Here is a 22,224-nt window from a genome sequence, read left to right as displayed (position 1 = left end):
CTCGCATTAGGAAAGTTTGAGCTATTGGTATTGTAAATGACACTTTTTTTATTTATGTGTTGGTTTTGAAAGTAGCAAAATTAATAGCTTTGTCAGTTACAATGTCAATAGTTTTAACTTTTGCAAATGTGACACCTATAGCATTTGTAATGCAATGTGTGTTGTATTTACGTGACTTAGATATATTGATATTACAAATAACAATGGCTTTTAATTTTGTAAATAATTAATACTTAAATAAAAGTTATTGTAATTTATAATGGCAATAGCTTAAACGTTTGTAAATAACTTTTGTGAAGATTATGTTCAGTGTATTTTATTGTGACGACAATCCAAGAACATTGCATTTGCACCTACACACACAGAGCCACACACATGTAGATGTGGTGGTGGATCTGGGGAATATGGTGGTGGTGGATGTGGTGGTGGTGGTGGATGTGGTGGTGGTGGTGGATGTGGTGGTGAAGGTGGTGGATGTGGGGGTGGATGTGGGGGTGGTGGTGTTGGTGGAGGTGGTGGTGGTGGTGGAGGTGGTGGTGGTGGTGAATGTGGTGGTGGTGGTGGAGGTGGTCGATGTGGTGTTGATGTGGTGGATGTGGTGGTGGTGGATGTGGTGGTTGTGGATGTGGTGAAAGTGGTAGTGGATGTGGTGGTGGAAGTGATGGTGGTGGGTGTGGTGGATGCGGTGGTGGATGCGGTGGTGGATGTGGTGGTGGTGGATGCGGTGGTGGATGAGGTGGTGGATGAGGTGGTGGTAGATGCAGTGATGGATGTGGTGGTGGTGGTGGTGGATGTGGTGGTGGATGTGGTTGTGGTGGTGTTGGTGGATGTGGTTGTGGTGGTGGTGGTGGTGGATGTGGTGGTGGTGGTGGATGTGGTGGTGGATGCGGTGGTGTTGGATGCGGTGGAAGTGGTGTATGTGGTGGTGGATGTGGTGGTGGATGTCATGGTGGATGTGAAGGTGATGGATGTGATGGTGGAAGTGGTGGATGTGATGGTGGATGTGGTGGTGATGGTGGATGTGGTGGTGATGTGGTGGATGTGGTGGTGGTGGATGTGGTGGTTGTGGATGTGGTGGTTGTGGATGTGGTGGTTGTGGTGGATGCGTTGGTGGATGAGGTGGTGGATGAGGTGGTGGATGAGGTGGTGGATGAGGTGGTGGATGAGGTGGTGGTGGATGCGGTGGTGGTGGATGCGGTGGTGGTGGATGCGGTGGTGGTGGATGCGGTGGTGGTGGATGCGGTGGTGGTGGATGCAGTGGAAGTGGTGGATGTGGTGGTGGATGCGGTGGATGTGGTGGTGGTGGTGGTGGATGTGGTGGTGGTGGATGCGGTGGTGAAGTGGTGGTGGATGTGGTGGTGGTGGATGTGGTGGTGGATTTGGTGTTGGTGGATGTCATGGTGGATGTGATGGTGGATGTGGTGGTGGATGTGGTGGTGGATGTGGATTTGATGGTGGATGTGATGGAGAATGTGGTGGTGATGGTGGATGTGGTGGTGGATTGGTGGATGTGGTGGATGCGGTGGTGGTGGTAGTGGTGGATGGGGTGGTGGTTGTAGTGGATGTGGTGGTGGTGGATTCGGTTGTTAGTGGATGCGGTGGTGGTGGATGCGGTGGTGGTGGATGTGGTGGTGGTGGATGTGGCGGTGGATGTCATGGTGGATGTGGAGGTGATGGTGGATGTGTTGGTGGTTGTGGTGGTGGTGGTGGATGTGGTGGTGGTGGTGGTGGATGTGATGGTGGATGTGGTGTTGATGGTGGATGTGGTGGTGGATGCTGTGGTGGTGGTAGTGGTGGATGGGGTGGTGGTTGTAGTGGATGTGGTGGTGGTGGGTGTGGTGGTGGTGGTGGTGGATGCGGTGGTGGTGGATGCGTTGGTGCATGAGGTGGTGGATGAGGTGGTGGATGAGGTGGTGGATGAGGTGGTGGATGTGGTGGTGGATGTGGTGGTGGATGCAGTGGTGGATGTGGTGGTGGTGGATGTGGTGGTGGTGGATGTGGTGGTGGTGGATGTGGTGGTGGTGGAAGTGGTGGATGTGGTGGTGGATGCGGTGGATGTGGTGGTGTTGGGGGATGTGGTGGTGGATGCGGTGGTGGAGTGGTGGTGGATGTGGTGAATGTGGTGGTGGATGTGGCGGTGGATGTCATGGTGGATGTGATGGTGGATGTGATGGTGGATGTGGTGGTGGATGTGGTGGTGGATTTGATGGTGGATGTGATGGTGGATGTGGTGGTGATGGTGGATGTGGTGGTGGATGTGGTGGTGGATGCGGTGGATGTGGTGGATGCGGCAGTGGTGGTGGATGCGGTGGTGGTGGTAGTGGTGGATGGGGTGGTGGTTGTAGTGGATGTGGTGGTGGGTGTGGTGGTGGTGGGTGTGGTGGTGGTGGTGGATGCGGTGGTGGTGGATGTGGCGGTGGTGGATGTGGTGGTGGTGGTGGATGTGGTGGTGGATGTCATGGTGGATGTGGAGGTGATGGTGGATGTGTTGGTGGATGTGTTGGTGGATGTGGTGTTGATGGTGGATGTGGTGGTGGATGTGGTGGTGGTGGATGAGGTGGATGTGGTGATGGTGGATGTGGTGGTGGATGCGGTGGTGGTGGTGGATGGGGTGGTGGTGGTGGTGGATGCAGTGGTGGTGGATGTGGTAGTGGTGGATGGGGTGGTGGTTGTAGTGGATGTGGTGGTGGTGGATGCGGTGGTGGTGGATGCGGTGGTGGTGGATGTGGTGGTGGCTGTGGCGGTGGATGTCAGGGTGGATGTGGAGGTGATGGTTGATGTGTTGGTGGATGTGGTGGTGGATGTGATGGTGGATGTGGTGTTGATGGTGGATGTGGTGGTGGAGGCGGTGGTGGTGGATGGGGTGGTGGTGGTAGTGGTGGATGGGGTGGTGGTTGTAGTGGATGTGGTGGTGCTTGCGGTGGTGGTGGTAGTGGTGGATGGGGTGGTGGTTGTAGTGGATGTGGTGGTGGATGTAGTGGTGGTGGGTGTGGTGGTGGTGGTGGATGCGGTGGATGCGGTGGTGGTGGATGCGGTGGTGGATGAGGTGGTGGATGAGGTGGTGGATGAGGTGGTGGATGTGGTGGTGGATGTGGTGGTGGATGTGGTGGTGGTGGATGCAGTGGTGGATGTGGTGGTGGTGGATGTGGTGGTGGTGGATGTGGTGGTGGATGTGGTGGTGATGGAAGTGGTGGATGTGGTGGTGGATGTGGTGGTGGATGCGGTGGATGTGGTGGTGGTGGTGGATGTGGTGGTGGATGCGGTGGTGAAGTGGTGGTGGATGTGGCGGTGGATGTCATGGTGGATGTGATGGTGGATGTGGTGGTGGATGTGATGGTGGATGTGGTGGTGATGGATGTGATGGTGGATGTGGTGGATGTGATGGTGGATGTGGTGGTGATGGTGGATGTGGTGGTGTTGTGGTGGATGTGGTGATGGTGGATGTGGTGGTGGATGTGGTGGTGGTGGATGTGGTGGTGGATGCGGCGGTGGTGGTGGATGCGGTGGTGGTGGTAGTGGTGGATGGGGTGGTGGTTGTAGTGGATGTGGTGGTGGGTGTGGTGGTGGTGGGTGTGGTGGTGGTGGAGGATGCGGTGGTGGTGGATGTGGTGGTGGTGGATGTGGTGGTGGTGGATGTGGTGGTGGTGGATGTGGTGGTGGATGTCATGGTGGATGTAGAGGTGATGGTGGATGTGTTGGTGGATGTGGTGGTGGATGTGGTGTTGATGGTGGATGTGGTGGTGGTGGATGCGGTGGATGTGGTGATGGTGGATGTGGTGGTGGATGCGGTGGTGGTGGTGGATGCGGTGGTGGTGGTGGATGGGGTGGTGGTGGATGCAGTGGCGGTGGATGTGGTGGTGGTGGATGCGGGGTGGTGGTGGATGTGGTGGTGGTGGATGTGGTGGTGATGGTGGATGCGGTGGTGGTGGATGCGGTGGATGTGGTGATGGTGGATGCGGTGGTGGTGTTGGATGCGGCGTTCCAACCCGTCAACACAGCTAGTACTTGTGGTTTAGAACAACAGACATATGAACTTCGATTATTTCAAAAGCCAATTTTCAACATGAAAGTATTACCTTGTCTGACACCGACTCTTCTCACTGTGGTAAGTGTAATGCCGATAGTTAAACAGCGCGCAGGCTCCTGTGATTATTGTTGAGCACGTTTGGCCCACACCTGAATTGCTTACTTTTTCCTCATAAGCAAAAATATCATGCAGTGCTGTCCCTCTCCCGCTCAGACGCTGGAATTCCTAGATTGTATATTTTGTTTGAAGTTGACAGCCGTCTGAGCTAATAGCAAGCCTCAGAGCAAGATCGGACAGACTCCCAGCCGGATTCAAAGAAGGGCATGGAGAACCCCAGCAGGCAACTAAGGTTATTTGAAAGGGGCTAAGAGACGTTTTTATGGGTCGCTGCATCAGCACTTCTACTTGGAAGCATGCCAACAGAAGGTTGGTTGGGAACATTGTGCGCAAAAGTGGATTAAATGTCCAAGGTCAGGGGTGACCAGAACTAAAAACAGTGTTAAAACCCTCACTGAGGAAATCGGACAAGCTAAAGCTGTCTCGAAATGCAAAGTGCAACAAAAACGTTCCCATAAATGTGAGGTCTGCTGCTATTCTCACATTTAGATCTACAAGGGGCTTAAAAATCAGGTACACTTAATTCAGTTCCCAAATGAAGAGCCGCAGATCAAAATAATCATTTAGAGCGAAACAAGGAGAAACACGAGAGACGGCCTGCGGCCGTCAAAGTGAAAGTATGGCCGGCTGAGGGAATTGCTGTGGGGAGGGGGGATGAGAAATGCGACACGGCGGTAAAGGGAGGGGGCGGAGCGGGGAGAGCGGCATGAGGGTGTGAAGCAGCAGTGGAGGAGTGCTGCTGGCGATTGACTGGCGATTTGATGATGTGCACGCGCATTTTAGGTCAATGCGCTTGCGCATTGACCTAAAAGCCCACGGGCACAGCATCAAATCGCCAGTCAATCGCCAGTCTAGGTAAAGCTTATTTAAGCCCCTATAGAGCTTTGCCAGCTATGCGCATGCGCACAGCAGGCGAGCCCTAAAAAGTGTTCATATGAAGGATATGGGGCCAACTCACAAAGTATTTACTAGTACGAGAAATGGTATTTCTATAGTACTCTTTTACTGACTCTTACATGCCTTTGTAAATTGGCCCTAAAAATCTACAATTGGAGTATTAAGGAAATATTCATATAAACTAGTAGAAAATGAAAGAACTTGCCATCTTTGCACTTTTGCTAATAGGGATTTGGATTTTTTTTTTCCTGTGGTCGTCTGTATTTTTTTAAAAATATTTTTTATTTTAACTTGTTCTTCCACTGAGTAACTCAGTATGTTACAATCATAATTCCCACAATCAAAGGATTTGGACATTTGGGGCCAATTCACAAAGCGTGCAAGAATACATAAACGAGCCCTCCTTTACTACTACTTTCCATATTCATAAATATTTTTGTGAATTGCCCCTATATGCTTAGAATTATTTGTAGACCTAGGCAGCCACTTTGTTAAGCTCTGTGCCAAGAGACCTTCTCTAATTTAGAGTGTGTGTAATAAGGTGATAAGTTAGTCTGCCAGTCAGTCTAAGAAAAACAGTCACAAGGGTCAACCCAGTTTTACTCAACAACACTCCTGGAAAATAAAATACAATACTTTTAGATAATTGCTCAATTTGTGCACCATATGAAATGACCTCAGGTCAGCCAATAAGGGAAGGCAGCAGATAGGGTCAGTGAGACTTGCTGAGGCCACAGCATTCTGTAATGAGGTGTCACTGATTGACACTCGGCTCTGGGCCCTTCAGGGCTTAAAACTGAAGTGCCCAGGTCTAAGGCATTCAGGGACACTCCCCCTCGTCACGAGGGGTAGGGTCTCGAGGTAGTTTTGCCAGGCTGTGGAGATCACGCCCACAGTGCTGTGAAATACTCAGCCTGGCAAAGTTCATCTCAGGCAGCCAGGAGCCTGCACATTTAGCGCATGTCTATCTCCTGGCTGCCTGACCTGAATAAGAAGAGTGTTGTTAATATGTAGAATCCTTGGGATGTCTATGTTCTAGTTTTCTTTTTGTGTGTTGTCCTGGGTGGGATTCCACGCTTGGCAGTTGGTCTTCAGCTAGCAAGTGGGAATCACACTCTGACATGCTACAATGGATTAAGTCTTCTCTTCAACCAACCCTGTGATGAGCTAATACTTCACTACAAGTGTCTGTCAGGCTGACCTTTGCTCATTCTGACAAACACTTTTCTAAAAGGTGAGGGGTCATGACCCTTTGCCCATCTGAATAGGCTGTGGCTGGGTGAAGTTAAGCAAATGCAGGCCCCTATGGTTTGGAACAGATTGCATGACTCATTTAACATATTTAATTTCTGACTGTTGCACTCGTTTAATTCCGTTGCAGGCTCAAGGAAACTTCAGCAGAGGTGGAACTATCATTAGTGCAGCAGTGACCCTTGGGCACCATGATGTGAGCAGCCCATTGCCAAACCAATTAAGGATGCCTCTTACTATTGTAGTCAGAGGCTAGAGGGCCGATATCCATTCTTGCATAAGCGTTGGTGGTCCCATTTCTAAGCATCTACTTCTCAGCATTGACAACCTGCCGGTATAAGTGCTGGGTGATGCCATTTTTTAATTTTTATAAGCACATTTTCTATTGTTTTATAATCATCATCCAACTGCTGGCTTTATTCACTATAATTATGGTTTATTTTGCACAGTTGTTCACATATATCTAATCATCTCCTGAAAGTAATATCCCGACCGTACCTTTAAAGGCATTGACTATATATTCCTGTGGAGGTGATGTTAATTTGGTTTGCTTATACATTATTTCCCAGTGATCTGCGTAACTTTGCAAACTGCTTGTGCTATATTGTATTATCACGGAGAAGGGTATTATTAAATTCGAAAATCAGATCTAGTAAAAATATGAATGTTAGACAATTAAATGTGGCAAACACTTTGTCAGAAGAGTTAACACAGAATGAATTTTTTTTCCAAATGGGGTTTCACTCAGAGTGGATATATATTCATCGACTTTATAAGGAATCAAACATATTGAAGCTACAAATTGTGTGTTAATGTCTCAACCTGAATTACTCTTTTAGTCTAGTAAATGACAAGCACAAGAAAAAATCTATGTGACAACTGACAACGTAGCCCCATCGATGCCTGAAACTTGACTGCACTCAAGATTGTTTAGCAGTGTTCTGCACTCAGATATTCATTAGGTAAATGAGACACGCGAAGCTGCTTAATAAACCATCACCGAGGTGCTGAGGCTAAAAATATCCTAGGTAAACAGAAATGTAGAGGCAGACAAGCCAAAGAATTAATGGGAAGACAGCTGAGCTGGGTATACAGCTTGGCACTAAGAGCCCAAGTAGAAGCGTAGCCCATTAAAAAAAAATCAGGATGTGAATGTTGAATTTTGTGGGGCGTAAATCAAGTGTGATGTCTGTTCCAAATAATGTTTTAACATTTATTTTAACGTTGCAAAATTTTGTAAACAGTTTGGCATATTGTTTGAGCACTTTGCCAGGGCAGGTTTTGGTTCCCAGTCTGGCCCTGTTCTGTGCCCTAAATGGAAACTCACGCAACAATGCCTTGTCAGCATCCATTGCCACCCACATCCATCCTGCTTACCCACAATGCTGAATAGGGCATTGAACGAGAGCTGGGGTATTATGGCTTGGCAGTGCTCCTTATACCAGTCCCGCTCTGATCTAAAGCCTGAAACGTTTCTGCTCCAGGGTGACACCCACTGGATTCAGCGCTTTGCTTCAGTTGGGTGTATCCAAAACAAGAGTTACCCTTCTCACACGGAACCAGGGTTTGTATCATATAACAGGAGACAGTGGTTCCTGTGGCCTATATGTTTGATACTAATAATTGAAATGCTCAATGGCATATACTTGGGTGGAAAATGAATGTCAGACAAAGAGTCCAAACCGTACACTTAATAGAATTGTCAAAAAACACTTTTACTCATTTAATGATATTTGTAATAGAAAATGCAAACCAAAAGGTGCTCGGTGTTCCAATTGAAGTAGAACCTTGAAGAAGAGCGGGAGTGCTAGTGAGTGGTAAGAACGGTTTATGTATAGATATATACATATCAAACAATCACAATACAATATATTAAATGCAAAAATCAGTTCTCTAGTACAATGCTAAAAGGCTGAGAGGGTGGTTCATTTGCAATTTGAGGCATGGGATGTTAAAGGAGTTTCCTGCTCTTGAGTAAATCTCACTATTTACCTCTGTTCTCGCCCCTTGTTCTCATAGGGGTAGAAGACAAATCAGTTGTCTGCTTGGTAGATTCATCATTTGCTGCTCTGTCCTGTAAGCACGGGCTGGAGTAGTAGCATTCTCCAAGGTAAAATCAGAGGCCACTACTGCATGTAGGTATGTAGTTTTTATGCATCACTACATGCAACAAGCACGGGTCAGTTGTGATACCTTGAGGCCGGCAACCTTTGTACCTTAAGGCATGAGTTCAGTTCAGTTCAAAGACAAAGTTTATTTGGACTATACAGTCTTTAAACGTATAAAAATCGTCATAAAAACAGTGCTTAAAATCACAAATTACAAATTAATCAGTAAAACATCATCATAATTAATAAGTAAAACATTTTTGTTCCTTAACTTCCAGCAGAAAATACATCCTAAAACGTTTCATAGGTTAAAACAAACTCATTATTAGGAGTATTTCAAATTACTTTAGCATGCACTCCCCGAGGCACCACTTTAAACGCAACACCATACGAATCCAGGGTAAGATCATTTAACCTATTTTCAGCTGTGCTTCCTACGCATATCTTGCAATCAGGCACCCTTTGGGATACTATTCGCATTAAAAAAATTATTTTACTCTTTTCATAAACCTTCCCATCGCACAGGCTATATCCAAATCTCTCATTTCTAGTAAAAGTTCTGCTCCCTGTGCCCTGTTTTTTATACAATACTTTAAAAAAATCGGACGTAAAAATTCTTTGCGTATGTCTATAACCACTTGTCAATCTAATAAAATGTGTATGGTACGACATGTTGTTCCCATGGAGCAGTAACATTTCCCTTTACTATCGATCATTGCTCTTTTTACTTCATTATTGGAATAGCAAGGCTTTACACTGATTCTCAGCTTTAAAACTTCTCGTAGTCGTCGACAGGGTAATCTATCAATGTATGGGAAATTAAATTCATTTTGCCACGCAGTAGCCATGAAGCATACCGATTTTTCCCCATTAACTGCTCTTGATCTTTAACTCACGAGATTTCTTTCCCCAGAGATCTAAGCTCCCTCCTCTCGGTCTCCATTTGTAAGGACAGGGGGCTAAATTTGAGCCTCATCATTGTACAAACTTTTATCTGGGTTTTTCTTACCCCTTTAGCCCTCTCCTCTATATCTCGTTTCTGCACCACTGTGAGACTTTATTATCCTCACCTAGTCCCTGGCGCTGCCAGAATCTTACTAGGGCCATGCTGACTGTTATATTCCATGAGGTAATACCTGTTTCTAGCCTTACTGCTTGCACCATTGAGGATTTGGGCAGGGAAAATACGTTTTTCAGGGCCCTTCCATCTTCACCATCCCAGCTTGTTTTTACACTCCGGTATAAAAGTTCCGCTCCATATAGGAACTGTGGGGGGACCATAGCTTTATATGCTTTTAAAACTGGTCTGTCCGACTTTTGCCCATATACTCCATTGAAATTCTCTAAACCCCCCACCGATGTTGATGTCCTTACTTTCAATGCTTCGAAGTTGGTAGACCAGTTCATATTTTTCTGGAACCACATACCCAAATACCTATAATCATCTACTATTTCCACCTTTGTCGAGCCCAAGTACCAACTGAACCTTATTCTCTTTCTAGCATAACTCATCATCTTTGTTTTATCCATGTTCACTCCAAGTTTTTTATGCCCACAGTATTTACTGAAACTTTTCAGCTTTCTTTGTAGACCAATCTCTGTTTGGTCTACTATTACTAGATCGGATCTTTGACAGAATTTCGACAGACAGAATTTCGACCTACACAAATATCGGCGTAATTATATCGATAGCAAAAATATCGACACCCTATGTACAACATGGTAAGTACCAAAATATCGAAAAAATAATATCGATGTTAAAAATATCGTTGTCAAATATATCGATTTTTTTGGGATTTAAAATAACATAAAAAATACTGTAAATAATACTTATTAATTACTCAAACATATTTAAATATATGTAATAATGGTAAAAAAAATATTAATACATATTTAATAAAAAAAAATATTTAAAAATCATATATAATATATACTTACTTAACAATAATTACTATTCCCACTCCAGTGGATGCAACAGTAGGGAAAACTGACCCTGAACCCTAAAAATACCCCTTTACCCAAAAACCTAAAACTGACCCTGAACCCTAAAATACCCCTTTACCCAAAAACTGAAAACTGACCCTGAACCCAAAAAATAACCCTTTACCCAAGAACTGAAAACTGACCCTGAACCCTAAAAATACCCCTTTACCCAAAAACTGAAAACTGACCCTGAACCCTAAAAATACCCCTTTACCCAAAAACTGAAAACTGACCCAGAACCCTAAAAATACCCCTTTACCCAAAAACTGAAAACTGACCCTGAACCCTAAAAATACCCCTTTACCCAAAAACTGAAAACTGACCCTGAACCCAAAAAATACCCCTTTACCCAAAAACTGAAAACGGACCCTGAACCCTAAAAATACCCCTTTACCCAAAAACCCAAAACTGACCCTGAACCCTAAAAATACTCCTTTACCCAAAATTAATTAATATTACAATTAATTTACTTCCCAACCTATTCCCCTATAAACCCACAACCCGCTCCAGTAGTAAAACATATCATTTAGTTAAAAATATACATACATTATCAATTAATTATTCAATTAATCAATTATAATAATTCATTGCCAATTAATATTTAATTGCAAAATAAATTAATCATTAAAAAATAATTATTTAATTACAAATAAATTACTTCCCACCCTATTCCCCTATAAACCCACAACCCGCTCCAGTAGTAAAACATATAATTTACTTAAAAATATACATAAATTATCAATTAATTAATCAATTAATCAATTAAAATAATTCATTGCCAATTAATATGTAATTGCAAAATAAAATAATCATAAAATATAATTATTTAATTACAAATAAATTACTTCCCACCCTATTCCCCTAAAAACCCACAACCCGCTCTGGTAGTAAAACATATTATTTACTTTTATATATTTTTTATTTATAAAAACATATTAAACACATATTATAACAATTAATTTAAATACTTAACTAAAATTTCTAACACATATTAGTAAATCGAAATTACTTACATCGATATATATGCTATCGATATAAGTAATTTCGATATTACTTACCTTAGGGTCGATATTCTGGCCATCGATATTCTGGACATCGATATTCTGTCCCATCGATATTAGCAACTCGATATAAGTGTAAGTCGAAATTAAAGATTCGATATTTTGACTGTGTACCTACTAGATCGTCTGCATATATAAGGCAAGGGATATGTTTCCCATCTACCTTTGGGCTGGCCCCCCGTTCTTTGCCTAAGATCGAGGGTAAGTCTGCAATGAATAGGGAGAACAACAGGGGGGCCAGAACACACCCCTGTCTCAACCCATTTCCAATCTGTATTTTTTGAGACAGGCTCCCCTCTGTATTTAGAACTACTTGTGCCCAGTTGGAGGTATGGAGTACTTGTATCAGGCTTAATAGGTCTCTTGGTATGTCATAACCAATCAGCGTCTCCCACAGCCTCTCTTGGTCCACTAAATCAAATGCTGCGCACAAAGCAACAATACATACTTCCAGTTTGCTCAATGGACTTCCACGCAATGTACCAGAGTGCAAAGCATTGGTCGACCCTTGAGTGTCCCTCCTTGAACACCCCCCCCCCCCCCCCTGCTCCGGGGGCACAATCTGGTTCACCTCTGCCCACTCCTTAAGACTCTCCAAGATGACTTTGGCGAATACTTTTTCATCTAAGAGGTTAATTAATCGATAGTTCTTTGGGGAATTAATGTCTCCTTTTTTGTGGATGGGTCTTATTATCCCGCCTCTCCAGTTTTCCGGTATGCTCCCTGTATTAAGTATCACCAGAAACATTTTTGCGAAGAAGTCTGCCCACCACTCAGGCCTATTTTTTATAATCACTGCCGGGAGGTTTCCTGGGCCAGCTGCTCGGGTCAGTGTTAGCTTAGCTATGATTATTTTTTTCTTGTTCACACTAAACTGATCCTTGACTTCCTTTCTCACTCCTAGCCATGATTTTAGCATTGATCCCTCCTGTTCCTTCCAATTTCCATACATTTTCCCCAGGTAAATAACACAATCCTCTTCTGGTACGGCAGTTCAAGACACCTAAAGGTTTCCCCAAGCTTTCTTGGACCAAATTCCAGAAGCCTTTCAAATCTTTAGATTCTATCGCAGTTAACAATCTAACCCAACAGCTCTCTTTGTAGGATCTTTCTTACTATCATTTTAAAATTTTGCCTTTGTTTCTGAAGGCTGTAATGTAATTCTACCTTGTACTTTACCCTAAGTTTTCTTTCTTGCTGTCTGATACTTGCTTTCGCTTTGCAACATTCTTCGTCGAACCATTTTCTCTCTATGCTTTGGGGTGGGTTTTTCCTCCCACCCCCTGGTTGTCTTGATTTAATTTTTACCCTTATATATTCCACCAGTTTCCCGATCATATTGTTAAACCAGATCATCTCACAGTTATTCTGAACATTTTCCAATAAAAGTGTCTGCTGTAGAACTGCTAACATTTCTAGAGAATCTTCTGATATCCTAGTTGTGAGGCAGCTTGGGTAATCGACATTGACCTGTAGCACAGTGTCTCTTTGTTGTTTCTTCTTTGTACCATATACTTCTGTCTTCAGGGGGTAATGATCGCTTCCTTCCACATTTACCCCCTCAAAGCATTTAATTAGGTCAAAGTTCCAAGCATGCGAAAAACATAATCTATTGGGCAAAGTTGGTGGCCTAACTTAAAGGTGCGCTTTGCTGGTCTATCCATTTCCAATCTGCCGTTCACACAGACCAGACCCAAGGCGCCAAAAATTTGACCTAGGGACACATCATGTGTTGACATAGCCCCCCTTGGGAAAAGGGCATCTCTAATTTTATATGAACTTAACAATTCTTTGCACCATTGGTCAATCCTACCTGGATACAACTTATGGTTAAAATCACCCATCACAAACAATACATCTTTTTGATAGTTATCGGCTAGATTTAACAAATCCTCATTTAGTTTTTCCACTTCAGCCTGATAAACCTTCTCTTCCCCCTTCTGAATGTATACATTTACAATAACTATGCCTTCAAATCGCTACTCTGGATTCAATAGCAAAACTCTATACCCTATTGCCCATTTGCATTTTACATCTAGAGGTACCACATTCCTGGCGATTTTAGATTAAACCAGTTTCAGTTGCCCTCCTGAAGGTCTGCCAAAGCGATTCTTTTTTGATACCTTCGTCTGATGAGCAAAACCCTCAATTCCTAGGTTTCGTCGCACAGTCATGTCTCCTGCAGACAAATTATTTCATTGCTTTCGATGATCTTTTTAAAGCTATCCTGGTTCGTCATTCTGTTATAACCATTTATATTCCATGATAATATAGATCGGCTGTGCGATGACCCGAGCTCCTAATCTATTTCACTCAGGCACCGTCTCCCTCAAATCCTGGCGATGCTAGAACTCTAAATCTGTTACCTGTTAGGGGTCCTTCATTATCTGTCTCACATTCTCTACCTCTTATAGTGATTTCAAGTTCATCTTTTTTATCCCTGCGGGTATCAATCAATCAGACCTGCCTTTGGCCCAGACCTGCATGGTTTTTAAGAAAAGATCTCTCCTCCTTATTGTTGATTTGCATTTCTAACCTTTTTACTAATCTGATCCCTTCCCTAGAGAGCTCATGTTCTGCTTTAATTATTGCAGTTTTTACTAAACCAGAGTAAAGTAAGACCTATGTTACATTCATCCACTCTCTATTTTGGGTAAAGCCAACCTCTCTAAGATCCTCTGTGCCTATATTCCATAGGCTTTTACAATTAGATAGGGAGGGAAGCAGTTGTGAGCGATTTAAAGGCTCTAATTTCCTCACTTTTTTCCCTCCTTTACCCCGGCCAATCGGCTCCAAGAATAACCACATGTCCTGTCTACTTTTTGTCTCAGACTCCTGGAGGTCCCCCTTTAGGCCGTACTCGCCACTACCTTGATACTGCGACTCCTTGTCTTTCTCCATATGGCCTCTAATAATTCTTGTTCCTCCTTGTGATGGCTTAACCAGCTTACTCTCCCTTTCCCCCTCTGAGATATGTGATACATGCCAGCAGGCCCTTGGTGGTTCAGCCTGAGATGTGATGGCAAATGTGCATGTTCATGGTTTGTGGGTCTGAAGTGCACACTCAAATAAAATGGGAAGGGGGCTCACCGACTAATCAACAGCAAGTATGTGGGCGAGCTATCTTTATGGCTTTCCAGAAAATTAGTATATTGTTACTCTATCTAAAGAGAGCAAAAAGGTAAGAATAGCTTACTAGTAGGTTAAAGTGCCTGTAGCAGAATTCTGTGTGCAGTGGCTCCACATTGTATACTACCGGGACTGCTAATGGAACATCAATTGTTCATTAATAGTCCTCTCTTTTTTTTATTTGCAGTGCTGCATACCTCAGTGTTCACGCATCGTATACAAATAAAACATCGCCCCGATTGGGCACATTTGGGATGCACAATCTTATTCAAAGTCAAAATTGGCAGTCCGGTCAGGAAGGCACCTTTTAATAAGCAAGCATTGGCAAAGCCAATTGGTCTCAGCAATGAGAGAGCTACTTGCTTTGTCAGTGTCAATGTGTTTCCCCATTGCATGACCAGATGGTAAGGGTTCCCTAGTTAGATGCTGCACTCAAGCGCCTGCAGCTGATGCACCATTACTCCTTTGTAACCCCGAGCATACATGAAGAAGGCATCCAAATTAAAAAAAATTATTTGATAGAGAGCAATGAATTGTGTCAATTTCCTTTAATACGTGCTGCTAAAAGTGCCAAGTAAAATCATGATAGTTATTTTGTTCACCTCTCAAGAATAGAATGTACCGTCTCTGCCTTATTGCTATTCATACTTGTGAGTTGCATGTTAAACACACATGCCTGCTGCAGGCACTCAACCCACTGAGCTATGCGACTGGCTGGCTTTTACTGATCATTTGCTTTGAACCTGAAATTCTGCAACATAACAAACCATGTGCTTTCTTATGTACTGTGTGCTGCGATGTCAAGAAATGCCGCCTAAAGTCTCTACCTTTACTCATATGATGGTCAGGTTTTTTTAAATTTTTTTTTTAGGGTTAACATGAGCAACTGATGCCCGACACCCTCAGCCTTTTTATCCCTCCCTTTATATTATGAGCAACAGAATCAAGAATACTTTTCTGCTAATAGTTGTAACCAAGGCACGATTTCAATTTACAAAATGTAATCTTAAACCCCACACCATTTGCCCAGTATGCAGATATACACCGAGATTTAGCATCACAGAGTGTTGGGGGAGGGGGTTCTAATTTAATAGCCTCAAACTCAACAGGACTGACCACGAACCTATCCCATGTATGCAATAGCAGAGTGAACCTAGAAACACACACAATAGGCTGCATGACAGCCCAGTGTAGCTACCAGTGACAGATTAATTCAAGGAATTCTCTTGTTGCTTTTTATTTTGTCTATTCAACTGAGCCTAGAAGGAAAAGAATACAGTATTATCTTGGATAAAAATAAAAAGGTTGTGAATAGAATGTTCATATGTAAATCCTGCTTTAATGTTCGGACATTCAAGACCACATGGCTCCCTTTCCATTCTGCCCAATATCTGCCCAACCAAAAGCTGCCAACCAAAAACGAGCTAGCCTAATTAATGTATCAGCTTTGCAAAATCACAATGTCTGCTTTTTAAAAAGAAGAGAAAAACAACTACCCTGAGGGTGAGTGACAAAAAGCCATCTTGTTGTGCCGATCATTGTTCAGCCCAACACCGCAACACCACACGCAGAGGCAATGAAATACACTCAAACAATAAATTCTTTTGTGTGTTTTTATGCTGGTTAGTTTTCTAATTTGGCATGTATACGGAATGGAGCATATTAGCTCTTCAGTGAGTTTGATTTGTAAGCAAAATGCATTTGTTAACTCCCTTGTTGTTGGTAACGAACCTGGATGTGCAATTGCTGAGTTTAGGCGATTCCAGCAGTGTTTGCATTTCCTTCCTGCCTCTACTTGGCTCACAGAAGCATAAATCATGTACAGGACCATTGTTAGTAAATAACCTTGGGTCCGAGTAACAATAGTAATCTGAGACAAAATCCTAACTTTATGACTTTCGGTATTCACAAAAGACATTCGGGAGTAGTAAAGTTAGGATTCCCAGCTTTACTACTCCTAAATTCATTTTGAGAATACTGAAAGTCATACAGTTTGGATTTTTCTGAGTTTAGGAGTAGTAAAGTAGGATTACTAATTTTACCACTCCTAAATGCCTTTTGTGAATGCCGAAAGTTGTAAAGTTTGGATTTCTCTCAGTTTATGAGTAGTAAAGTTAGGAATCCTAATTTTACTACTCCTAAATGCCTTTTGTGAATACCGAAAATCGCAAAGTTAGGATTTTCTCTCAAATTACTTTTGTAAATCGGCTCCTTGTGCCAAATTAATTCACTGAAGTGTTTAGTTTAATACTGTGGAATTAAAAATGAGTTTCATAGAATTATTGTACTGTACTCTGGCTGAACTAGCATTTGAAAGCAAGAAAAAACATATTAGACATACCTCACAGTCTGATTCAATGGAAGCAATTAAAAAAGGCAAGTGATACCTAGGCCACCAGATTGCCATAGATAGCGCCATCATGACTCTTTGCATTGCAATACAATGACGATGCGTTCGCTATCGTTTATATGGGAGGAGTTTTTCTGCCATTTCGGAATAGCAGTTGTACAGGAGAGTTTGACAACTGTTTAACAACTGATTTGGCAAATATTGTGTGTCTGGAAATCACATCAAAGGAGCCTGTTAAACAGAAATTAATTGAGATGAAGTGGTGGGGATAGGACAGAAGATGAGGAGGAGGTGGGGAGAGCCGGTACCTGGCGCCCTGACTCCACACCCTCAATGAAACACAATTAACCATCTTCGGCCTCTTGTGGGGGCAGGAAAGGTGGGCGTTAATCACAAGCTGCCTGCTAATTGGTTAATTACCTTCAACATTGAATAGGGCAATGCCAGGCTGTCGCATTTTCTCCTTCCAGAATCCAGGCTTCCCTCGGGAAGGAAGAGCTGCAGGCTGTCAGAGCTGCTCGCAGGCCATGGTTTATGGAGGGCAAATAAGGAAAGCAGTGTTCTTGGATTTCATGCAGAATCAGACACACCTGTAGCATGGCAATTGCAACATGTTCCCAGTGCCAACAGTGCCATGTGTGTCACCACTGTGATTTCAACACCACACTAGACAACAGAATACTGCATTATATTTTTATAAAGGCACACAGAAACGGCGCTAGCGGTGAGGGCTCTTTATAAAGTCTGAGAAAGAAAAATAAACTGCGCTATGTAAAAAGCGCGTTATATTTTACCTAGGTTTTTAAATGCACCCAGAAAAGGCAGTAAGAGTGAGCACTCATTTAAAGTGATACAAATCAATTACAACTGTATTCCAAAGCACGGTTGCTTTAATGGGACGTGTGGATGAAAAGTTGTAATTGGTCCGATCTCTTATGATGGCTAACCAGACGAAGTGGTATGATGCATGCATGCAATGGACAAATGAGGTTAAAGAATTTATGAACGACAATAGTGCCAGCCAACAGTAAGCCTGTGGGCGGCTGAAGCCCACAACAGTAGATACAGCATGTCTTGGTCTGATACAGCGCATGTGTGCCATCTGCGGTGGATACTTACAAATCAGCGTTAACTATTCTATAACCACCTACCCTTCCATTTTTCTCTTTATTACCCCTAAGCTTATTCCACAGAACAATCATCAACCTTGTATGGGCTGGGCAGGGGCTGACTTCAGAGATTCTCTAAAGGATACAGAAAGCACAATTGTGGCATGTGAGGGAGAGGAGGGACTTGTTCAGATCATGCCTGGAGGCAGAACGGTGGCATGTGGAAGCTGGTCATGGACTGGCTCCGAACTTAAGATTGGGCCATATCATGGAGCACCAACATTCTGGCATGTGGTGGCTGGCTTAATGGCCTACAAACATAATTATCCCAATCAACGCTAAAGACAGGATGGGGGATGTTAATGGTCGAAACCAGACTGGCCTCATATGTTCAAGCAGGGATATCCACCTGGGCACTAATGATGTCAGCCATCCCGTCACAAACATAGATCTTATATTTAAGGCAGATAATTACACTTAAAACATACTATAATATTTTTAGTTCATGGATCTTGAAAACCCCAGCATTTTAGAAGTAACCTCTAATTTGGTTCATTGAGTGTCAACATCCCTCTTGATTCGAACTTACAGACTGTGCAAATAGGCCGGATTTTCACTTTCATAACAGGGTTGTTTTCTCAGTGCGTGTAGGTTACAGAGATGTTGGGGAGGCACATGAGTGAATGGTTCTTCCTGGTCTGGCATGATGTGAATGACCTTCTTATTGTCTATTACTTAGGGCCTGATTATGAGTTTGGTACTGCAACCGCCCTGCCGTTGCACCGCCAAAGCTTTGTGCACTTCGCCTGCAATATTATGACTTTTAAAGTCACTCGCTGGTGGTTCTTGGGCATTCACGGAAGTGCCTATGAAGAAGGCACGCCAATGGGAACTTAAAAGACTATACCTGCATGGCATGGATTGTTGCAGTCCATGCCGTGTAGGTACTGGGGTGCATGCACACACAGGGGGGCACATCAATTGCCCCCCTGCATGCACCCCATGGCCCAGAGGCAACAGGGGGTTCTGTAGGGCCCCCTTTGTTTCCTCTCTGCCACGGTTTTCATCGAAGAGGAATTGCCATGAAAACCGTGGCAGAGAGGAAACTCATAATATGCTTGGCGGGACTGCGGCCCCATGAGTCTAGTGGTCTGTTGATCGTCACTCATAATCAGCCCTGCAATATTCACACCTGAAGTGGACCGCAACCCCCTGCCCTTGGTTCTTCACCTCAAAATAGTGGTTGGGGGTGAGAGAGGGCTGTAGAACTGTACAGGTAGTGAATATGACAGTAGCAGCTTCATGACTTCTGTCTCATTATAACAGCTTCAGCAGCAAGGGATAAAGGCTGAGTAACAGCGAAAGAACACAGTTGTAACAACGAGCACCAGGGGCAAGTGTGTCAATCAGGAAGCAGAATTATGTTTTACATATATAACCATGATTGAATATTGAATCAGAGTGGGAGATATCTTCTGTACAAATGTTGCTGCTGTTTCAGAGATGTCCACTAACAAAGACTTGTACTTGGATTGCAGGATCAATGGTTTTGGAGAGTCAGGAACAACCGAGTAATGGATGGGTACCCTATGCAGATTACCTACTTCTGGAGGGGCCTGCTCCCTGGAATTGACGCAGTGTATGAAAACAGTGATGGAAATTTTGTTTTCTTCAAAGGTAAGAAATGCTCTGAAATGATATATAAGACAGATATTTCACAGGTTCCTCTGCATTGATATAATGATGACAGACTCATACCTTAGACTGTGTTGCCACTGGTAAAGTGGAAGCACTTCAACGTCATGGTGTATGAGCTATTACTAGCCTCAACTAGTCCCAATCATGACTATGAATGCACTTGGTATATTTAAGCTGAAGGAGTGTTCAGGAGAATACAGCCCTACTGGAAAAGAAGTATTTTTCATCAGAAGTAAATAATGTAATCTAGCTGCACATTTGTTTGGTGATGTCTTCAATATTAGACACAACATCCATGCCATGATTGTGTCTCTCACCTAGACAAAAATGTCCCAGGCTAACTATTGATTGTCACAATACTTTTGCTAGGGATTCTACATGAATCTAATTGTCTCAGGAAGGCAGAGATTGAAAAAGTCTCTTCCAATGGTCTGCAATATCATTATTGGGTATTCTAGCATGTAAACTGAACAACACGCAGTGTTGACTGTTGCACATTGCTCGATCATTTTTTAAATGATAGAGGACACAGGAAAACGAAGTAACGATTTACTATACGTATTAATATATATCTATATATGTATCTAGTTATCTATCAATTTCTCTCTCTCTTTCTCTCTCTCCCTTTCTCTCTCTCTCTCTCTTTATATATATATATATATATATATATATATATATATATATATATATATATATATATATATAATATGTATGTATATGTATGTGTATATATGTATGTGTATATGTGTGTATAGCGAGAGAGAGGTAATCTAGCATTTAAGAAATGATCTAACAATGTGTTTTTCATGGCTCACTTTGTATGAAATTTTGTTGGGGAAGACACGGATGATCTCGATAACAGACATCGTCTGTAAAAATGAATTTTATTCCAAGAAGCGTTGTAGTGTTTACAACCAGGAATAAACAGTTTGCCGATGAAAGATACATCTGTTTCACCAGTTTGCCATTGACTTGTAATGAATAATTATTGAGTACTCGTTTAAAAATAAAGTTTCCACAAAACTATTTTTAAATTTCAGTAAAAACATTTTTTTTAAGGGAAGTCTTGGTTTTATTTATTGAAACGGCCAATCTAGTACAGAAACAGGTGCACTGTTTTTAATCCTGGCAGTTGTTAGATTTAACCACTGTGGCAGCCAATCCTATCCCCTCATCCGATTCCAACACCCCCCCCCCCTGCACTGCCCTCGACCCCACTCTCTGGTGCCCTCTCCTGCCTACTGCAGCTCTTCATTAGGCACAGTGCCACAAGGTGTGTTCCATATGACAGTGGAGCCGGGGTGTAGAGCAGTTATCAATGCACACCGGCTGCTCCAGAGAAAAGACCGCCCCTGGACCGGGAGTTGGATGGAAGCGGCTGCCAATGTATAAACATATACATCTGCATATCTATATAAATACACATATATATGCACATATATTCATATAAATATGCATTTGTATATATATCCCTATATATACACATATATCTGTTCATATATACATCTGCATACCTATATAAATACAGATATAAATGCATGCATTCATATACATATATATATATATATGCATACATATGCATGATATGTACATGCAAGTTTGCAAAACCACTAATAAAAGCAAAGCTGAAAAGCCACCCAATTACAAACAGAATTGCTTTAACTTAAACGAAGGCGAGACCAGTTGCATTTTCAATGCTTGTTGCTTTCTTATCGTTAGAGAAAAATAGCCTTCAAAAATAGGTCTACTTTGTGCTGGTTTGTAGACTTTATATACATTTTTACAGGTTTTTTTTTTATTGGCAGAGTAATTTAACCTCATCCCTGCAGAGGATATCCTTCTCCTGTGCTGGGCCCTAATGTAAATGGGTGTGGTCATGACGAGCTCAGCTCGTCATGAGCACAGCTCCACTGTGCCTCATGATGAGCTGAGCTCGTCACGAGCATCGAAGGGGTTAACGCTATGCCTTTTATGTGTTTTAGTTCTTGGCTGTTAACAGCGCATACACTGTCTCAAAGAAACATGCTGTATCTACTTTTGTGGATTTCAGCCCACCGTAGGCTTCCCATTTGGTGGGTCTATCGTCGCTCTCCTATTTTTCTCCTCATTTATCCACGGAATGCATTTGTAATTCCTCTTCCTGTGTTTACTAATCCTCAAGAGCAGGGACGGAGTGCATTATCCCTCATTTTATGACCATTTTAGCAAGTTATTTTTCTTGGTTAAATAGCCCTCCTCAGTAGCTCTGCTGTTTTCATTCGCTCCAGAGCCAATCGCCATTATCTTTTTATTAGCCTGTCCCACTTTTCATTTGCTCTATCCATCATTGGCGGTTTATGGGAAAGGGTGTGGGCACTGGTCACAGTGGCTCTAGGGTTTCACTGAGTGAGTGTGTCACAAGTCATTTTGTGTTTCATATCATAGAAAAAAATAACAGGGTGTGTCGTGCCAGCTTCTCCCCGAGCCCCGGTCTCTCTCCAAGTCCGCTCCCCTT

At 43.1% G+C, this 22,224-nt stretch overlaps 1 protein-coding gene across 2 annotated transcripts in view; it reads left to right on the top strand.

Annotated features, from left to right (window-relative positions):
- Window positions 1-22,224, top strand: part of MMP16 (matrix metallopeptidase 16) — a 514,191-nt gene that overhangs the window by 435,054 nt on the left and 56,913 nt on the right. For both annotated transcript variants that reach the window (XM_086965967.1, XM_086965966.1), the window contains one exon: window positions 19,571-19,709. In XM_086965967.1, the coding sequence (XP_086822093.1) occupies window positions 19,571-19,709 (139 nt within the window). The remainder of the gene's footprint in view (window positions 1-19,570; window positions 19,710-22,224) is intronic.

The sequence above is a fragment of the Lissotriton vulgaris genome, chromosome 4_1 (genome assembly GCF_964263255.1).
Source record: "Lissotriton vulgaris chromosome 4_1, aLisVul1.2, whole genome shotgun sequence".
NCBI classification, from domain to species: Eukaryota; Metazoa; Chordata; class Amphibia; order Caudata; family Salamandridae; genus Lissotriton; species Lissotriton vulgaris.
Note: the sequence above shows the minus strand (reverse complement) of the source record. Positions and strands in the feature narration are given on the sequence as shown.